At 45.7% G+C, this 20,504-nt stretch overlaps 1 protein-coding gene across 1 annotated transcript in view; it reads right to left on the bottom strand.

The window, feature by feature from the left end:
• The window catches only part of ANTXR1 (ANTXR cell adhesion molecule 1), a 551,130-nt gene that overhangs the window by 362,674 nt on the left and 167,952 nt on the right, over window positions 1-20,504 (bottom strand). Inside the window, exons 7-8 of the mRNA XM_078666668.1 lie at window positions 19,726-19,794; window positions 17,702-17,782 (exon numbers count right to left, since the gene is read on the bottom strand). Coding sequence (XP_078522794.1) covers window positions 17,702-17,782; window positions 19,726-19,794 — 150 coding nt within the window. The remainder of the gene's footprint in view (window positions 1-17,701; window positions 17,783-19,725; window positions 19,795-20,504) is intronic.

Here is a 20,504-nt window from a genome sequence, read left to right as displayed (position 1 = left end):
CCTTTTATGTTGGCTAGTAATATAGCCGAAACCTGTTTGAAGTCTTTTAGTAATTTCATACCAAGAGTTAAAGCAGGTTCTGGACCGTATTCATCTTGAATTTGTTTTAGCACATCTGGTATCACCGAAATGGATGGGACACCGTGCGTTTTTGTGTAGATGGAAGCAAAGACTGTACCCCAAGTGTCACAGTCCTCAATGTGTGGTGCGATTCCCATTGGGAGACATATAGTCAGAATCCTGTGTTTTTCCAATGGGGTGGTGTCAGGAAACACCGCCTCTATTTGGGTGATTTTCTGTGCCAACCAGAATGGTATTTGTTCCCGTTTAGCTGGGACTTTACCTAGGCAGGATTGGATGTTCTGTGGTGTAATTTTATTTGTGTTCCCCTGGTGAGGGGTCAGCTGTGGAAGTTTAATCGCTGGCTGAATTGTTGAAGTCCGCATTACATACTGAACTAATTGTCTATGAATTTTTAGTAGTTGTTTTAGCTGTATTAACAGCTCTGCTGCAGGCATTCTATCGATGTCTGGATGTGGTGTGTATCCGGCTAAGACCGGCCACGTTGCTCCTGGTCTTCCTAAAGGACCGAGCCTTGTAATGTGATTGTTATGTTTTAGGGCGCCATCAGATAAGAGCAAATGCTCTTGGAATTTGAGTGGTACTTCCACCTCCTCGAAAGGAGTGTACGTTTCAGGAGGTTCCTCTACTTTGTAATAGTGGAAGTACTTTGTTACAGCATTTGCTGCTGGAAAATGTATCCATGAATAGTATACCTCTGTCTGCCGATATTCGTGTGCCTCAATTACGAATATGACTGTGCCACCTCTAGGTGTCAGTCCATTTTCTATAAGTTTTAAGGTTATAGATCTTCTTTTGGCGACCTGGATGAGTATTATATCCGGGTCTGCCTCGAGTGCTGTAGTATCAGCTGCTGCCATTTCAGCTGCTAATCTAGTAGCCTCTCTTTCTTCATCGCTGTCCATTTTACTGACAGAATGGTATTATATTTATTTGCAGATCAGGTTTCTTTATGGAAACAGATATTAGATGCACAATATTTTGGAACTGTTTTTATCCTTCAACGTTGACTTGACCAAGAACCATACATAGGAGTTCCCTCCTGCGAGGTTTTGGAGGATATAACCTTTCACCCACTCCAGACGTCTTTGGAGTATTCGGGAAAAGGGGTCTGAGTGAGAAAGCACGACTGAGTTACTCTAAATGTCTTACGTTAGTTTTATCGCCCTTTCCAAACGCGTTGGGCGCCATGTAGTGTAGCTCCTATTTTCCCAATAGGCTCTGCGCATTGGAATAGTACCTACAGCAGTAAAGGCCTAGGCCAGACGTTAACTAGGTCTACTACTGTCGATACTAGACTTAATTTTTGGGTTTGCCAGCTAAGCTCAGAGTTCGCTAGAAACTTTCTCGAATGTTCAAGGAAGGATTAACTTCCCTGATTAGACAAGAAGGGATTTAGTTTCTGACAACCATAGAACATGACAACTTTGCTCTCCCCTAATCAAGAGTCAATCTCAAGAGTCGTGTGAGCACAAGGCAATTATTTTACTCAGTCAGTACGTGCATTCTTAGTCTCATCAGAATGTAGAGAAAAGGAAGAGACGGGCGTGTTCAATAAAAAGGTGTTATTTATTGATCAGTCTCTTTTCTCATACATGAGAAATGGATCGATATTATTGCAATACTTATAGTTAAGTAAAGTGCATACATTAAAAGCAATAGTATAAAATAATACTGTAAAAACATTGATATGATTTCTGAGCCATATGATGTTTAAAATGATTAAAATATATTTACATACACATATACATTTGACTAAACGTACTCAACTGGTGTTTCTAAATACGCCTACCCAGTGTACCTGACCTAAGTCTAATGCGTGGGCGGGAATAGAAAGTTACAGTTTAAGTTAAGTTTGTTTTTGCCAAGTGAATAACTAAAGAATTCTCTGTGAGGGGTTATTCAGTTCTGTACCTGGAAGTTTAGGATGGATGAGGAATGGTATCTCTTTCTCTGCTCTCGATATTCCAGGCTGCCTGCGAGGGCTGCCCAGAAGCGCCGGTGCTGGGTCTCTCGGCTTGAGATAGCAGCGCGTCTCTCAGCGCGTCATGAAGGCGGGGCTGCTGCCAGCGGGGTCTGCTTCTGCTCTCGGCTTCGGCAAGTATGGCTGCTCCGTCTTGTCACCACGCGTGTGTTTGCATAGGGCAAGGTCGGCAATATTTATACCTTAAAGGTGCCGAGATTGACGTAAGGATGGACATAGGTACGTCAATAAAGATGTCATACGACTTGCTCGTTAGCACATTCTTTACTAAAGTTCTCTGTGAAATCAAAACAATGGCCGCACGGATTATCCAGGTTGTCATAGGTTTGATTTGTTATGAGAACGTCGTATGCCTTATCAGGGGCTGGAGGAATGTCGCTTGTCTAATTAGATCTCAAGCGTTATGACCTAATCAGATAACACGTTCCTGTGCCGTAGTGTGACTGCGTCAGATAACGGTATCTGCATCATGGGGGTTTTCTTGCCTCATGGGCTGACTGTTAGTTAACTTGATAGTTAGTTTAACCAGAATAGGGTCAGGAATAGGGGGACTGATTCAGAACCTATAGAAATACACGACAGTCTGGGCACTATCATATGCACTAAGCATTAGGCGGTATATCATAGAACTTGTATTATTTACTGGCTCTAGAAATCTGGCAAACTGTATTAACATAAGTGAACTGCTTTAGTACATAGAGAATAAATAGTAAATTGTGTTTACAATGTCGTTCACAGCACCATGATGGTAAAGTCCTGATGAAGACACAGTCTACGTGTCGAAACGCGTTGACAGGAAACCATCCACTATTTATATTGTATTTTTTCATTTCTCTTTTTTATCTATATATACATATGCAACGATGCAATGATGTTTTATCAAATCTTATCAATGAGTAAATGATTTTATCAAATGATGTTATAACTGTATGAAATTAAAATGCAATTTATATTCTAAAGCAGTTTGATGCCATTATTGACTATAGTTTGTTTTGCCTTTTAAATTGTGCCAGTAGCCAATTTGTGTGCCTGGGTGTGTTAGTTTACATACATTGTTTACCCTGACCCAGGAGCTTGATCCATATCAGGGGGTCCTTGTTTCTTCACATAGTATCTTTATTTTCAACATGCAACTGATTTACTTTTAAGAAATAAATCACCTTAAATCTACTTCTTTGCTTGGACGAGGTCGCATTACTCCAGGTAAAACAAGCATTGGCATAGCCAATAGGTCTCACCTTTGGGACCTTATAAGTAGTTAGCCATGCAATAGTTGATGTTGTTGCACTCAGGATATTGTGCTGCATAACTAAATAATGATATGGTCCCAAAAGCGAGACCTATTGGCTATGCCAATGCTTGTTTAAATTTGCCCCAAATCTACATCTAAAACTAATCTGCATCTATATAAAAAGCTTCCTCAGGATTTGAAGCTACAGAAGTGGAGGTTACATCAGTGTCATCTTGAGGATGTTGTGGGCTCCAAAAAGACATAATTAGGTGGCCCCAGGCAGAGAGGGAACGAGGTTTTGATAGAAACTAGAATTGACAGAGGCCACGTAGAGGTATCATTCAATTTCCCATGGGTGTGGGAGGTGGGGGTCCTGGCAAATAGGCCACTTTACCCAAACCTTAAAACTTCTCTGGGTTACCTCCCAGCAGTGATGCTCACTCCTTCCTGCTAATTGGCACTTTCCCAGCACTGACACGGCTTCTTACCGTATTCCATTGCATACCCTGCTGTGGATATTGTAAGAGGGGCAGGCATTTTCTGTGTATATGGGATCACTGGACACACACATTACAACAAACCATGGTGGGGATTCTTCTAAAGAGGAACATTCATAAAGGACATCTTATTTAGAAGACTATGGCGGGGGAGCATTGACAGTATGGTGCGCGTTTTGCTAAAACAACAGAAGTTATTGTCTTCATCTTCCCAGCAGAAGACCGTCTGCCAGACAGGGGAGATCTCTCTGACTTTGAAGGCAGTGAAATGTTGCCAAGTGGGTGCCTTTTTTGACACACCCGACCTGCAAAGTTCTATAAATAGCGAAGTGCCAGTTTATTCTTGAAAAACAAAATATCAATGACTGCTATGCACAGAGCGGATTTTTCCCTGCTCATGGGGAACTCGCATGGTGGACATCTAGTGAGCGGAAATCTATTGAGACTCACCTTGCCAAAGTAGGGCAGGAGCTCTATGGTTATGACCTGACACCCCTGTGATAGGCAGCTGTCAAGACAGAGGTTCCCAAAGTTGGAGCCACTGAAATTCCTACAATCAGAAACATTGTGGCTCTGAATAGAGTTGGGGAAACTCAAGTTTGGCAGTGTAGAGAACAGCCAATTTACAGTGGTTCTTCCATGCCAAAAGGCACACGTCAGAGGCCACTGCCTGCATCTGATACTCCTGCATGTGCAGTTGCACCAATGTTCACTGAGTGTAGCTAATGCAATAGAGTGTTAACTTAGAAAAGTATGCTGGGCATGTTACTTGATAAATGAACTTCTTCTTCAATGACACATCACAATAATCAATATCTCAGTAGGTTAAAGCATCACTTGTATAATTTTCATAATGTGGGAGGCACTGACTCCTGTGTTCAAATTTACAGATGTATCTTGTAGGTGATCAGAAAATAATACAATATTTCCATTTTGCCCATCCCATCACTGGAAAGCTTGGTAGGCAGGGGCACAACTTTCTGACTGGTACCTAGCAGATAAACAGAATGGTTTAGTCATAGAGATCCGCTGAAATCGATTGCTGGTATTCAATTAGAATTGACAACTAATGAGAAGTCTTGATCGGTTTGCTCTATCAAACCATTCTGATTGACTGCCATCAACCAATCAGAATGGTTCTCTGTGGTTAGACCATCTAATTGACTGAAGGGCATTCATTCAGAATAGCCCTATGCAGCCTGATTCTACTTGGACCTTTGTACAGTCAAGGGAGTTATGTGCAATGTGAACAGAAGTAGTTTTCTTGGGTTCAGCCATAAAAGACTTCCTTTTTCCTACTTATCTGTTCAGCACATTTGGGGTGGTTCCAAGACAAACTCTGATCTGCAGGGAGATTGAAAAGGTAAATCTATTCTCTGTCCAAATTTTAGCGGACAATTTCGCCCAACCACTTTGAAGAGTATGTTACACAAAGCGTTGACTATTATTTTTTTTAAATTATAAATCTTTATTAACATGAAGGCATATTAAACACTTAGTAGGACACATTCAAGCTTTTAGATCCGTATGTGAATGTTACAGTTCTGGAAGTTACAGTACGTATTACATATCCTTCATCTGTGATTTGATCTACCCATCTAAAATCCTATATATGCGCTTCCGTATATTCTTATAGTAGTCATCAGAGTTTATCATTTTTTTCCCGCTATGTGCTGTCTAACATGAGCACCCCTTTTACAATTCCTAGGAGAACCCCCCCTCAAACGTGAGTCATCACTTTTAAGTATGTTTCCACAAATTTCTACCTATCAGCAAGTCCCCATGCCCCTTTGTCACCTCTCAGGTGAGTTGTTTCAAACCTTTGCTGCTTTCGGTCCGTTCAGGCAGCCACCCCCTACCCCATCTGTTACTCATCTTCCCCCTCGGAGTCCAGGTCGTCTCCTTCCGGTAAGGGTTCACATATCTCACCCCTATAAACATTCCATGCTGCCCACACCTTGTTCCATTTGCGGGGGGAGGCTCGAAGGACGTAAACCGCTCTTTCCGTAACCATCAAGATATCCATGTTTTTAGCCCATCTGTTCGCAGTGGGCAATTCCGGAGCCCCCCACTTCTGTGCAATATCACGCTTAGCCACTGTCATGGCTAGTGTAGCCCAAAGCAGCCCATATCTATCTAGGTCGTTGGGGTCCCAGATGTTTAAGAGGCATTTGCGTGGTTCTGGCAAAATGGAAATCTTAAGTGTCTGGGAGATTGTGCGCATTATTTGTCTCCAGAATTCCTGTATTTGTGGGCAGTCCCATAATGTATGAAATAGTGTTCCCTCCTCCCCGCAGCCCCTCAAGCAAAAGGGATGGGGTGCTCTATGTATTTTGTGGAGTAGCGTTCTGGTGTAATAGATGCGGTGTAAAATTTTAAGTTGTACCAGTCTGAACTTTGCCGAAATGCCCACCTCTCTCGGGGAAGCCAACGCTTCATTCCACTCCGCTTCATCCGCCTCGCCTATCTCCCCCTCCCACTTCTCTTTGAGTTTCAGCGTGGGGTCCTCTATGTTGTTGACCAGTTTTTTGTATGTGAGGGAAGTTGCGCTCTGTTGCATAAAGTCTGTCAATAGTCTATCCTCAAGTGGTGAGGATTCCGGCAAATCAGTCTTGATCGCCTTGAGCAGTGCGTGCCTAATTTGTACGTACCTAAATGTTTCTGTGGGCCTGAGGTCATACTGCTGCTGGAGTTGTGAGAACTCTACTACCGTGTCTTTGTCCCAAAGGTCCCCCACCGTGGAAATACCTATGGAGTCCCACTGCGCAAACCCTTTACACAATCTAAGGTTTCCTAAGGACCTCGTGTCCCATAGTGGTGTCATTTTGGTGATTCTTCCTTTCCAGCCAAGACGCGCCTGTGCTATCTGCCAGAGGGCCGCCGTATGCTGTGTCGGACCGTGCAGATGTTTGAGTTCCGATTTATTATATAGTACTGAGAGCATGTGGTCCGTCCCCAGCTGTGACCAGTCTGCTCGGTATGCTGGGTCGTCTCTCGGGGTGTGGATCCAGTGGTTAATTATTTTAAGTTGAGCTGCCCAGTAATATAGCTGAATGTTGGGAAGCGCAATCCCTCCCTCATACCAACTTTTTACCAATTTGTCGTAGGCTATACGTGCTGGGCCATTATTCCAGAGCAGGTTGGAGACTAAGGCTGCAATTTGTTTGAAATATCGCGGTGGGACAGGATGCGGGGTGTTTTCCAATATATATAGGAACCTGGGAAGTGCCATCATTTTATACAAGGCTGCCCTTCCTAGGAGGGTGAGGGGCAAGGTCGCCCAGTGCTCAACGTCTGCACGTAGGCGATCCATAGGTGGTTTTAGGTTGTTAGTAAAGAAATCTGCTTCAGAGTGTGTGATGACAACGCCCAGGTATTTAAAGGAGGTCGTCGGCGCTGGCAAGGGGCAATCCTCCTGTAGCCGTGGTGCCGGGCCCTTCAGCGTGTATATCACCGATTTTGACCAGTTCAGGGTATAGCCTGACGACTTCCCGTGCGTGTTGCAGAGTTTCAGCAAGGCTGGGATTCCGTCGCGGGGTTCAACCATATAAAAGAGCATGTCGTCTGCATATAGGGAGATTTTATCCTCCCATCCCTCCTCCCATTTAATACCCTTAAATAATGGCGTTGTTCTAATCAGGATTGCTAAGGGTTCGAGCACCAACGCGAAGAGTAAGGGTGACAAAGGGCACCCCTGCCTAGTCCCTCTGCCCAACGGGAATGTTGGCAAGATGTGGCCATTTGCCACCACCTGCGCAACCGGTTTTGTGTAAAGTAGTCTTATCCAGGCTATATAATTCGGCCCAAAGCCCATCCGTGCAAGTACCTCAAAGAGATATTCCCATTCTACCAGGTCGAAAGCCATTTTGGCGTCAAGGGAGAGAATTACAGCCTTCTCCGAGAGGAGGTGTGACCGGGCCAGCACTCCATGAACCCTCCGGAGATTCAGCGCTGTACTCCTGTGGGGCATAAAGCCTGATTGGTCGGGGTGGATCAGGGTGTGCAGGTGCGGCATCAGACGGTTGGCCAGAAGTTTAGCCAGCACCTTGGCCTCTACATTAAGTAATGATATCTGGCGATATGAGGTGCATTCAGCCGGTGGTTTTCCCGTCTTCGGTATCGCTATAATCGTGGCCGTGCGTTGATCCAGCGGCAATTCCGCCTTTTCCCTACTTTCCATATACATGTCCAGTAGGGGTCTACTGAGCTCTGAGGCCATCGACTTATACCATTCCACAGGCAGTCCATTGGGACCCAGCGCTTTGCCCGATTGCAGTGCCTGGATTGCCAGCTGAATTTCATCCTCCGTTGGGTCTGCCTCTAGGTCTTGCGTATTCTCTGGTGTTATGCTGGGGAGGACAATGTCCGCCAGTGACATTGCTGCCATCTGCGCAGTGACGACATGGTCTGGGGTGTATATGTTTTGAAAATGGCTTGCCAAGGTGCGCACAATTTCCTCCGGATGTGTCAGTTCTGGGCCGTCAGCAGTACGCAGTCTCTGAATACCTCTTGCACTTCCCCCTCTCTTATCTAACCACGCCAGCATTTTCCCCGCTTTGTCGCCCACATCATAAATTCTGTGTATAGTGTTTGTGATGTAACCCTGCTCTGTCGTTTTGAGGTGGGCCTGGTATTGCTGTTGCCGTAACAGCAGTGTGTGTGTTGTGGCTGGGGAGGGGTTCGCCATATGAGCAGTATTTGCTTCGTTAAGTGTCAGCTCTATTTCTGTAAGTTCTCGCCGGGAACCCCGTTTATGTCCCGTTATGGCTGCTATTGCAGTACCTCGAAGGACGGTTTTGTATGCTTCCCACAGGACTGATGGTGAAGTCACTGTCCCAGCGTTTTCAGCAAAGTAATGTGTTGTCGCCAGTTTAAGTTTCTTCCGAATTTTGGGGACTTTTAGATAGTTCGGGTAGATTGGGTAGATTCTTGCGCCTTTCTTTTCTCTGGTGGTAAGAGTTATAGCGATTGGTGAATGGTCAGATATGCCCCTGGGCAGGATGTCTACTGTGTCCACAGACCCCAGTCCCACCCCCAGGAACAAAAAGTAGTCTATGCGAGATAGGCTGTTATGTACGGCGGAGTAAAAAGTGAATTGGGTTGCCGCGGGGTGTAGATGTCGCCAAACGTCCACAATTCCCAGGGCTTCTAAAAAGTCAGGGAGCGATGCAGTCCCTCTTGAGCGGTTTCTGGCGGGAAAGGCGTCCATCGCAGGGTCTATTATTGCGTTCAGGTCACCCCCTATGATTGTGTCTCCTTCAGGGAGGTCTAGGAGGAATTTGCCCAGGGCAGGCAATGCTACGGAGTGGAGTGCCGGGGGGATGTATACGGATACCACATTAAATGGCTTGCCCTCCCACTGGCCATGTATAGCTGCGAAACGTCCCTGGTCATCCGTCGCGCGGTGTGTAATTATAAAGGGCGACGTCTTTTTCATGAGGATCCCCGTCCCCCTGGACCCGGAAGTGAATTCTGCATGTATTACCATTGTATAGCCGCGTCTATCAAGCGCTTTGCAGGTCGTCCCTGCAAGGTGTGTTTCTTGGAGCAGAACTATATCCGGGCCCTGGCGCTTAATGGCCTGTAGGACTAATCCCCTTTTTATTTTGTCCCCTAGGCCCCTGACATTCCAGGTGAGCATGCGCAATGGGGGCACCCCTGCAGTCACAGGGGCACCCTCAGTGGGTGTAGCTTGAAGTGGCTGGGCCATTGAATCGTTGGGATGGTGTCGTGTGTAATGCGTCGTTAGGTTCAGTGCAGCTGTTGCATTGCGTGATGATGCATTGGAGTTTGCCGATACTTAGAGTATTAGTATATCGTGTGGATTGTGTGATGACTATGAACAGAAACGTGAACAATAAAACTGTATCCCCATCCCCCCTCCCTGCTCCACGGACAAACCCCCGCCCGTTTCCCCAACATTGCAGAGTGCTTTAGTCCTTCCCCAACTATCTTACTTGCTCGTGGGGTTGGTGAGTCCCTTACAGGCACTAACTGCACCCACCTTACTCAGCTGTACCAGGTCCAAGGTCCTTCGCGTCACACTCAGTTCTTCCCATATATAGTCAATCTTCAGACCGGAGCCAGTTGTCCAGAGTCAAGCGGATCTTGTGCAACGTCAGAATCCGTTGCTGCCGTGTCATCTTGACGAGTCGCGTGGCTGGTCTGACTGCCCATTTGCTTGCCGTTACGGTGATTTGGCCGATCTCTGTGTGGACGGTGATGCTGCCCCACCTGTCTCCAACCCTCCAGCCAGTCTTGTGCTGCCTCCGGTGTGTCGAAGAACCACGCCCTGCCATCGGCCACTATCAGCAATTTTGCAGGAAATAGCATGGAGTATGGCAATTCCCTGTCACGTAGTGCTTTTTTCACCTCTGTGAATGATTTGCGGCGTCTGGCCACCTCCGCCGTGTAGTCCGGGAAGAAGGATAAGGTTGCGTTCTGGATCTTAACAGGTGGGGATACCCTCGCTGCTTGCAAAATTGCATCCCTGTCTCTAAAGTTAAAGTGTCTGGCCAGCACAGGCCGTGACGTTGCTCCTGGCTTAGGTGTTCCGCCCGGAACCCTGTGTGCCCTCTCCACTGAAAAGAAGTGGGATAGTCCTTTGGGTTGCAGTTTGGTCTTTATGAGATCTTCGATGTAGAGGTCCATTGCGCCCTTCCCCTATGACTCCGGAAGTCCAAGGATGCGCACATTATTCCTTCGAGAACGCCCTTCTTGGTCGTCCAGCTTATCTTGTAGAAGTTTGGTGACTTTCTCCATACGTTCCATGGCGATTTGTAGTTCCGACGTGTCTTCTACAAGAGATTTCGTGACCACCTCTACCTGGGATACTCTTTCAGTCATTTTTTGGAAGTCCGCTCGTAACAGCGTGACTTCAGAGGAGATGGAGCCCACCGTTGTTTTGACGTCTGAAAGGGTTCTCATAATGTCCTCCAGCGTAACTTTCTTGGTCCCTTCCGTTTCTGGGGTAGCACCCGTGGAGTTACGCCCATTGCTTTGCGATTGTCCGTGATGGTTGTATGCAAACTTATCCAGCTTGGCCTGCGTGGATCCACTCCTAGTTCCTTTGCCCGCCATGATTCCGGGGCTTGCGGAGTCCGGAGCCGTCCCCCGCTGCGCCATGGTCAGCTTTGTGCGACTCTCTTTGTCTCTTGCGTGTGGGTCAGGGAACAGCGGGTCGGCGTGCACCTCGTTATGTCGAGTGTCTGGTTGAACTGTCCTCTCAGCCACCTATCGATACTGCGTCGATCCCTCTAAGGACGTGTTACAAACCAGTGGCCGCTGAAATGGCTGTGGTGACTGCGGTGTCACGCTCCGCTATACTCAGTGTCTAGCGCGCCGTGTCGTTGTCTGTCCTCGATTGTGTCCCGAGCATGGACGGCTACATTGGCCTTTATGTTGGGCCTCCCGGGCTGGATCAGGTCAGCCGCCACAACGCCAGGCTGAGTGTCTTTCCGGGTGTTCACAACCCTTCCAACGTGCCATGTATGGTGTTATCACCACTGGTTCGGCCGGAGCCCCATCAGGTTTTCTCCTGCTTTGGCATTTAAGACCGTTGCACCCCTACTGGGCCAGGACTGCCACTACTATCATGCCAGGATGGGCACCGCCAGCTCCTTTTGTGTTTTTGCGCGTGATAGCGCCGAATCTATCCGTCTCCCGGGGCACCCGCATTTACTGCTATCGGCCAACTCCCGGTGTGTTCGGCCGCACTGTCCTAGAGGGTGAATGGAGGCTGTCTCACCCGTTGTGGCCGCCGGGTATCAGTTGCGGCCGCTCTGAGCCTATCGTTGTCCCCCCGGGGGAGCTCACCGTCTTGCAGCGCGCCGTCGGCCGCTCCGTCCTCCGCCCGTCTTCGCTTCCGCTGCCTCTCTTTTGCTGCCGCTTGTAGGCGGCGGCAGATGTGCCTGCCAATCACAGCCCTCGGCAGTGTCCCGGAAGGTGCCTCCACTGTGCCGGTCTCAGTGGTGGGCGGTCTCGTGCTCCCGGTAGGGCGCCGGGGAGCTCCTCCCCAGTCAAGCCGGTCCGGTCCCACTTCCGCCGGGGCCGGAGGATTACACAAGGTCGAGGCTTCCTTCCTGTTCTCAGGCCCCTGTGCGCCAATGCGCTGTTAGGCAGTCTCCGGTCTCCGTTTTTCGCCAAAAGTTGGTCTGGTGATGCCGCTTCGAGCCCGGACCTGATCGCTGCCGCTTCGGGTGGGTAATGTAGCGGATTTGTGCGCCGGATTAATGATTAGGCAGCAGTGCCCTCAGGAGCTCTCACGCTATGCTGCCGCCATGCTTGGCTGCTAGCCACGCCCCTCGACTATTATTTTTTAATACTAGTAGAAAATACAATTTTCTGTCTCTATGTATGTTAAGGTTCTGCAACACTCCCCACCTTGCACAACTCAAGGACTGGAATTGCTTCATTTGTGCTTGCCTTGTAAAGAAAGCCAAGATTTCAGCACACAAACTATGAAATTCCACCAGGACATAGAGGAGACACCCCTGATCCCTCAGATTAAGAAGTCAGGGCATGGACTGCTACCAGCACGCTCCTTATTGCAACACTTTAATAGTATTCCTCTTTTATAGGAATGCTATGTGATAATGCTGTAGGTATCATGTTTCATCTGAATATGTAATCAAAAAGGTTTATAGAAATAAATAACAGTGTCCTAGATTTCTTTCCAAAATAACGTCTGGAAAATAATACAATGGCTTCAATATTGGCAGATGGAACTTGTTTTCAAAGATTGAAAATATGCATTTTTGATTGCATAACCCACCCCACCCTTCTCTACAGACACTCTACTCACCAGTAACAATCTATTTCCCTATTTTTTTAAGCTTGCATTTTTGGAAAGTTTTGGGCTCATGATTTATTGCAGATAAACCTCGGCTGGGTGCTCTGACACCTTCAGGCGTTTTGACAAGCAACTGGGAGATATTAGAGCTTTTACTGTATGGCAAGGGAGCAGGCTGCTCCAGCCAAGGGTCCATCCATCAATCCCAAAAGAGCCCCAGGATTTTAGAGAAAGATGGATTATATGGACACATAGGCCCTGTTTACGAGTTGGTCGGTATATTCTGACCCATGCGTAAACCCATGCTTAGGCATGGGTCGTAATTACGAGTTTGTAGATAGTTAACACATCTGATAATTATATGATGCATTAAATACCTCAACTATTGTTAAATTTCGGCAGGTCAAAGTGCAGAAATGTCATTAGAGAAAACATACAGCATGTACCATAACATACAGATTTAGCTGCATTAAACACCAAAATATGCATGTTACCCCCACCAACTCTTATTAGGTGTTGTTATAAATGATGTACCCTATGGTATCCTTATTTATCAGGTGCAATAAATAGCACCTACACTTGTAATCCAGGCCAGTGATCATTTAGTGAAACATAGCCCACCCGCCTCTGCTTCAACAGGAGTAAGTCATGACTGAGAATGCCAGGAGTATATCTAAACTGACAGCCACCCAAAGACCAACAAATAACAAAGAAACACGTTTTTAAATTAACATTGCAGACAATTAAGAATATTTTTAGTTTAAAAAAAAGTTTAGGTTTTGGTTATAGTAAGGGTACGTATCAGGATGAGGATTTCATTTCAGGATATTACTGAGGTATTTATAAGGGTAGGTTTATGATATGGATTACTTTTAGGGTTATCCTAAAGTAAAGGGGTTATATTAAGTGCACTTGCATCACAAATTCCCACAGTAAGTATGCTCTTGAAGTGCTTTCAGAATCAGGTAGCCCTTGACAGTTCTGGGATTCTCATTGAGAGGAGTCAAACATGCCAGTTGAGATTGTATTTTGTTGTGCTTCCTATTGTCTACCACTCAGTTATATTGGATAGTGGCCAGTAGGGTTGAGCGATTTTTCAAATTCAGTGGTAAGCGTATGAAGATGGCGGTGCAAATCTGTGAACTTTTGCTGATACACTTTCAACTACAATGGATTGATAAAAAGCATGAGGGAGCCACAGAGCTTCCACCAATCAGAAACTGCCTGGTTTGTACGTAGTTTTGACAGTTCTCGGCTTGCGTGGTTCTCCAAAGACCACGTTTTACTGGAAGCATAGAATCAAACACAAGCCTACTTAAACACCTGAAATGCACCTGTTTCTCTGGTTCATCTTCAGAGCAAATTTGGTGGTTTTTATTGTGCAATTTTGCTCCACAGGAGCATTTCAAAGAGGGTTACAATTGAGCTGATACATGATTTGTGCAATTTTACTCGCTCACTTAGTTGCCATCAAGGCCTAAATATTGTGCGGTGATAGAATATATTGGATAGTTACCAGCAAGATTCAGTTATGGATCTATATCAAGCCCTTAGCACATGGATGCCTTTTTTTAAGGACTTTTCCATTTCTTTATCTCTTCTGGGGATTAGAGTTCTCTGTTGCTCGACCCTAAGTGAGTGTTCTATATCGAGGCACCATTGCCCATTTTGTGGCAGTGATGCTGTTCTATGTTTATAGATGTGGATACATGTGAATGGAGGTTCCTTTTGACGTGAAACTTGCTTAGCCAACTTGATGTCTTAAATTTGTGTTGTGCACGTGGTGGTACCGTGACTGAGTTGTGTCCAGTACATTCAAAGGATGTTATGTTAGGTTTCAGTGATCTTATTGCTCCGTCACAGCCATTTGAGGCATAAATGAGCTGTATTGATTGAATGTGGTATGCTGTGTTCCATATACTGTTGGGTCAGCCTATGGGCCTGTTACCATACTGACACAGGGACTGCAAAACACAGTCCATTCATAAATCGGGGCAAGCTACCTTATAAAGAAAGGATGGCCTGAGCAATGATAGGCCAATCCTCGCGTGAGTGCTACCATGCAGACATAGAGAATGCAGAACCCGGACACCGTGTCTACAAAGGCATGATACCACAGAGATGTGGTGAATACAGGATCTAGATAGCTTGTCCTTCATGGGTTTGTTACCATGGAGATGAATCATCAGCATTTGTATTGTGTCTTGAACCATTAGTATGGCATGGGGCAGGTTTTGATTTGGTTCGTATGCGATTGTTAAACGACAGAAAGGGAGTTGGAGAGGCAAAGAGAGGGGGAGCTAGAGAGAGAGGAAATTAGGCCTGTTAGGTGCTTAAAATGACAGGTTCTGTGTTAGATGGATACTAGGCCTAGGGGGATCCCGGGAAGTAAGAGGAAGATGACTCCACCTCCTATGGCAGTGTCTGCCCTCAAACTACGACCAGCTAGCTGCTTTTTCCTGGTTGAAATACTTCCCTCAGGGACCCACAAGCTGAAGAGGGGGATGGTGGGAGTTGGAAATAGAGCTAATATACACCCACACTGCCCATCACTTCCCCATGTGCTCGGTGGGGGAAGGCAGGGGGAGAGGTGTCAGGGATCAAGGGAGGTGCTCCGCAGGATGCTGAATTGCACCTTACTGGCTCTCACCTACCTTCCGGTTGCCTGTTAAATAAAAGAGAAATAAAAGGGCTAGGATTATGGAAAGGGTGCATATTGGGTAAGATGTCTGGTTTGGATTAGTGGTAGGTTTTGCCTCTCACGCTGTGATTACTCTCCGATCTCTCAAACAGGCCTTTTGGAATGTTGTTATGGACACCCATCTCCTCCTCTTGGCCATATGTTTCACCTTTGCTGTGAATTATTTCCTCCAGTTTCTCCTGAGCCCTAAACGCTTGTTTTATCTCAAGATCCCATGCCTTAGAACAAGCATCAACAATGGTAATGTTTTATGGTGGACATTTTAAGAGTTACTTTATAGGCAGTAAGTAGGTGCAGTGAGTCGTTGTTACCACCAGCACAAGAAAATTACTGGGCCCCGCAGGAACTCTCAGTTATGGGATGCTCCTTCCAACAGTGCTTTGGCACTCTGCCCTTTCTGCACGCCTTAGTCTTCCCAGATAAGGACCATTGGTACCAGACTGACACATAGGTGGACCTGATTGGGATGTTATGTAAAACCATTCCTTCTCACGTTATTAATTCTGTGCCACTATTTGCCATTTATTACTCAGAGCAGGTATTGGATACTTCTGGGAGAGCCCGCCAATCAGGGAACGTTGAAGAGTGTCTAGCCAAGATGGTTGGCGTAGAATTAGTTCACTCTTGTGAGTAAGCCATGGAGCCACAACAGGGTGAGGACAGTATGGTTGGGTGCATGAACCATGTATGAGTGGATGTCTCTGACTCCCTGGAGAGGTGTAGGTATATCCTTTATAATTTCGCTCTTTTGAAATACAGGGTTAAACTGCTGCTGATGGCCCACTGCCATCTCCTCTGTTTAATTTGGAAGATATATCAAGACAGTTTTATGGTCCCATGTATCAGAAAGGAAGCGCCTTTCAGATTTGAATATTTTATTTCCTTATGCTATGAATTACATATGTTCCCTGTGCTATACCAGCTCCTATGCTGTTAATGCCTAAGCCAAATCAGATGCATAGAGTAGGGTGTGAAGTGCGCTTAGATGCTCATCTCAAGAAGTGTGGTCATCCAGGATTATCAATACTGTGATGTATTATAATTACTGAGTGTGGTGTTACCTCTCTATTACCCAATGTAATCTAGAATAACTGCAGAAGCCGTGTTTGCTCCTGGTTTCCACACATCTTCCCTTATTACGGATAATTTTTCCCGTGTACATATTACACCAGGTTTGGAGTTCAGGATTCTCATTCAACTCATAAACTTTGCTTGTCGCAAAACTCCTGTATGCACCATAATCAAGATTTCTGAATTCCTGGTAACGAGATATGTAGTGGGGAAATAATTTAACTTTCTGAGACATTCATTCACCAATTTATTGAACTCTAGTGGGTTTATGCTTCTAGTGGGTTTATTTTGATGAAGATGGTGGGGCCACACAATGAAGGTAGTTTTCTCCAGGATAGAGTACTTGCGTATGGTTGAGGGTGATTAACCCAGGTGTCTGTCAAATGGGAGGATCTTGGGGTAATATTTTAAGGTGACTATGTAGTTTGTTAGGCGAAGGGAGGGAGGTAAGGAGTTCCAGATTCTTGCGGCGCAACCACAGAATGACTGGGTCATGTAATGTTCTTGACTGAAGGTGGGGGGTTCCAGGAGCAAGGATTGGGGATTTCTGGAACACCTTTTTGCTCCTGAGACTTTCATTTTCTCTCTTAGATAGGAGGGTGAAGAGGTGTGCAGCTCAAGTAGGCGTGGTCACACGCACACAAGCACGCATACACACATCAGAACATACATAACTAAACGAGAACCAGTCATTGACGAAAATGGAAAGTGTATTTACTATTTTACCTCCAGGTGCGCCTTGGTTCTTCTAGGGTAGGTTATACAGCAGTCCCAATTAAAAGGTCGTTCGGGTTTTTTGATGCACTTTTTCGAAGGTATCTAAACACGCCATGGGGACCACCTGTGGCCCTTGCACACTGGTCCTCACAAAGATGGTGTTTGGCTTTGTCAGGGCTTACCAACACTGCGGGGGGCGGGCTGGTCCTCTGTCCTGACAGTGTTTGCTGACCGTGCCCAAACGTGTGCAAGCGCGTGCTCCGCGCACGCACGCATCCACACAAGCGCCTCTGTTTCCACTTATTGAATATTTCGATGCTGATTGTTCCCTTGCAGGACTGACCCCAGCTGCCTGGCATGCATTCTATTGGCCCTCGTGTTCTCGGCGGTACATGGCAGTAAAATTATCAACATCCACTGTTAAAGCCATAGAAAATTGGGCTGCATAACCTCTCTGTACCATCCCTTTCAAGCGTTAACCTGTTCATCCGCACCCCTTGAAGTTCAGTGTCACGAGGAGGGGTAATTCGAACCCCACTTTAAGGTCAAAGGGCAAGAATGACTCCTCTCTTCAAGCGCTGCTAAAACTACTGAATTCATGGCAGCATGGAACAGTTTTCATACTCACAGAGACGATGACCCCCTGCAGAGCTTCAAAGCCGTCGTTGACTGGAAACACATGGTCCTGCCCGTCAGCAATGCGTCCGAGCTGAAAAGCAAAAACAGAGGTTGTTGGTGCCCAGATGTGTTCCTGCCTCCCAGATCTTTTTCCTTACACCAATTATCGCTGGGATGAACAGCTGACCCATGACCGGATATGGAATGGGGGCTCTTGGGGGCACTGGCAGTATGTGTTTCTAATATCCTCATTATAATTTTACATTCCGTCCTTTACGTCTGCCTCTGTCCTTATGACACGTGCGTGGTGTGTTTGTGCTTTCATCTGAGTCTACTACTAAAAGTTTGTTTATTACTTGCGGTGCCTCCTTTCTCCGGCCAGTATGTGTGTGAGGTCATTCCGGTGACGTCACAAACTAGAGCTCAGTAGACTAATGTAATGCCATCAAAAGCTGAATCGGACAACACTGATCAGTGTAAGATTAAAGTATACACATTAGACGCAGATAATGCCTATTTGTGTTAAGGCCCAAAGTTGCAATAATTAAAAAAAATTCCAAATCAGAATACCATCAACATCCATACCATATAATATGCCACAAGCTGTGATATCTTTTATGTAAACTGACCCACATGTTGGCAGAATTTTCGATAAACAGATTTATTGATTCTTTAAAGGACTATTTATTCGTGAAATGAGGTTTAGGTGTTTCACTGTATGCCATGGAATTAGAAGATATGAGTTAAATCCATGACTTCTCTGTGTGATAACGGAGTGCAAAAGTGGACTATTTTATCACTTTTCCCGCTGTACCCATTGAAATTAGTAGTGCTTAGAAGCAGAGTTATCCTAAGGCATGGGTATCTGCAAATGTTACAGTCTTCCTACCATTGGCTCATTTCTTTGCCCAATGCACTCACTTAAAGATCAGTCATTATGTGTCCAGACTGCAGTGCTTAATTTGAGCCAGTGCTTTACGGTGCTCAGCACCTGCGCCTTTCATGAGTATCAGTTAATGACACATTCATTTATGGGGAGATTAAGTGAATTGCCCAGAATCACAGGATGTTGAGCAGATGCCAACACTCAAACCTTGTTCCCCAGCCCCCCGTGTCTGCAGCTCTGGCCATTAGCCACATCCTATCCCCACTTTCATGGGTAGTAGTTGGTTCTGTTTTAGCCCGTGCTCACGAAGGAGACATGGGCTGGTGCAAGCTACCTCCTGACGAGAGCACTTATGTTTTTTTTCACAAATTAACCACTGAAGTATTTGGGGTGGTAACAAAAAGGACGTATTTTGCATCAGTGGGAAGTTTCTCTGAATTACCTCTCCAAAGGATTGGGCCTAGTGGGTAGAGAATGTTCAGCCTATTCTGATTATCTTGCTAGAGTCGGAGACAATAACCACCCAGTGAAATATTGAATGCGCCTGTACAGGGTCGATTTTTGCACCTATTTCCATTGTACTCCACAATGGAGAATACAATGTGAAAACTGTCTTTATGGCAGTTTCTGCAGATGTTATTCTCCTTTACCACTCTGTTTGCTGGTGCACTTTCCTGCAGGTGGTGACTGTAGGAAACTGAATATCCAAAAACACATATTGCGCATAATTAGCACAAAACCCATAAGGATTTCCCTTATAATTCTGTTAATTGCCCCCCACCACTGGGGGCCAATTGCCTCCTCAATGCATTTTGCTATTACAGTAGGGGCAGATGACACCTGTGATTTATGCAGTAGTAAACTATTCTGATTTTTGGGTCATCGGATTATTCCAGGCTGTAATGAAGTTTGAAGACATGTCACAGGCCCAATATGATATCCTATTTCTCTTACATTACATACACCTATTTTACATTTAGGATTTTGCCCAATGCAGTCCATTTTGGGGTTTCTTTTTTACAAGTAGATAATTTTGTATTTTGTGCAATTCCAGTCTTGATTTTTAGAAGGGCTTCTCACACCACTTCTAAGAGCAGTTTCTTTACATTCAATCTAAGCAAAGAAGCAGGGTGTGCCTGTATCTTTACCTGGGTCTCCTTGAAATCCTTCACCCCCACGCAGTAGACAGTTGCCCCAAGCTCGCGCGATCGGTTCGCCTGCAACAAAGAAGGAGTAAGACAAAACATGAATATTGACATAAGGAGATTGCCCAATTTTTGTATCACTGATTCCTTTGAAGATTTCTTAGGTAGGTGGTGGGGGATATTTTAACACATACTGGCTTCTTTTGGTGTGAGCTGTATTTACCTATCCGATGCTCATATATAGTTGACCTCTGCTGGCGGCAGCTATGCTGTAGCCTCTGTGTCGTAAGAGATACCTATATATCCACAGGCTTACCAGCCTTTCAGAAGACACAGCTTTAGGTAGAGCTACTTTACTGAGGTTGGTAGAACTTCCAGTGAACTGACAGGATGTGTAGACCTGTTAGGTAAGGCCCTGATATACAAGTATGGTTGTAAATATACACCCTCATCTACGACCCCACATGTAGATTTATGACTTTCTGGAATTAACACCATTTAGTAGGGATATGCCTGGAGGGGGATGCCCAAATTTCTAGGTATTTTGCAGGGAAAGTCATGTGACATCCTGTATTGTTTGTTGTGGCGTTGCTATTTCCCCAGAGTGGAATTGTGTGCAGAACACAATTACTTACTGTATTAAGTAAGTATACTTTGCCTGTGAAATGACTTATTTTTTCCTTTTGTTTCCTCTACCTGAACAATATATTATTCAAGGGAGAAATCCCTCACTTCGATCCTTTCGAGGTTGGGGGCGTTTCCCTCGCCTCCCTGTCTTGGAA

Source organism: Lissotriton helveticus, chromosome 11 (assembly GCF_964261635.1).
Source record: "Lissotriton helveticus chromosome 11, aLisHel1.1, whole genome shotgun sequence".
NCBI classification, from domain to species: domain Eukaryota; kingdom Metazoa; phylum Chordata; class Amphibia; order Caudata; family Salamandridae; genus Lissotriton; species Lissotriton helveticus.
Note: the sequence above shows the minus strand (reverse complement) of the source record. Positions and strands in the feature narration are given on the sequence as shown.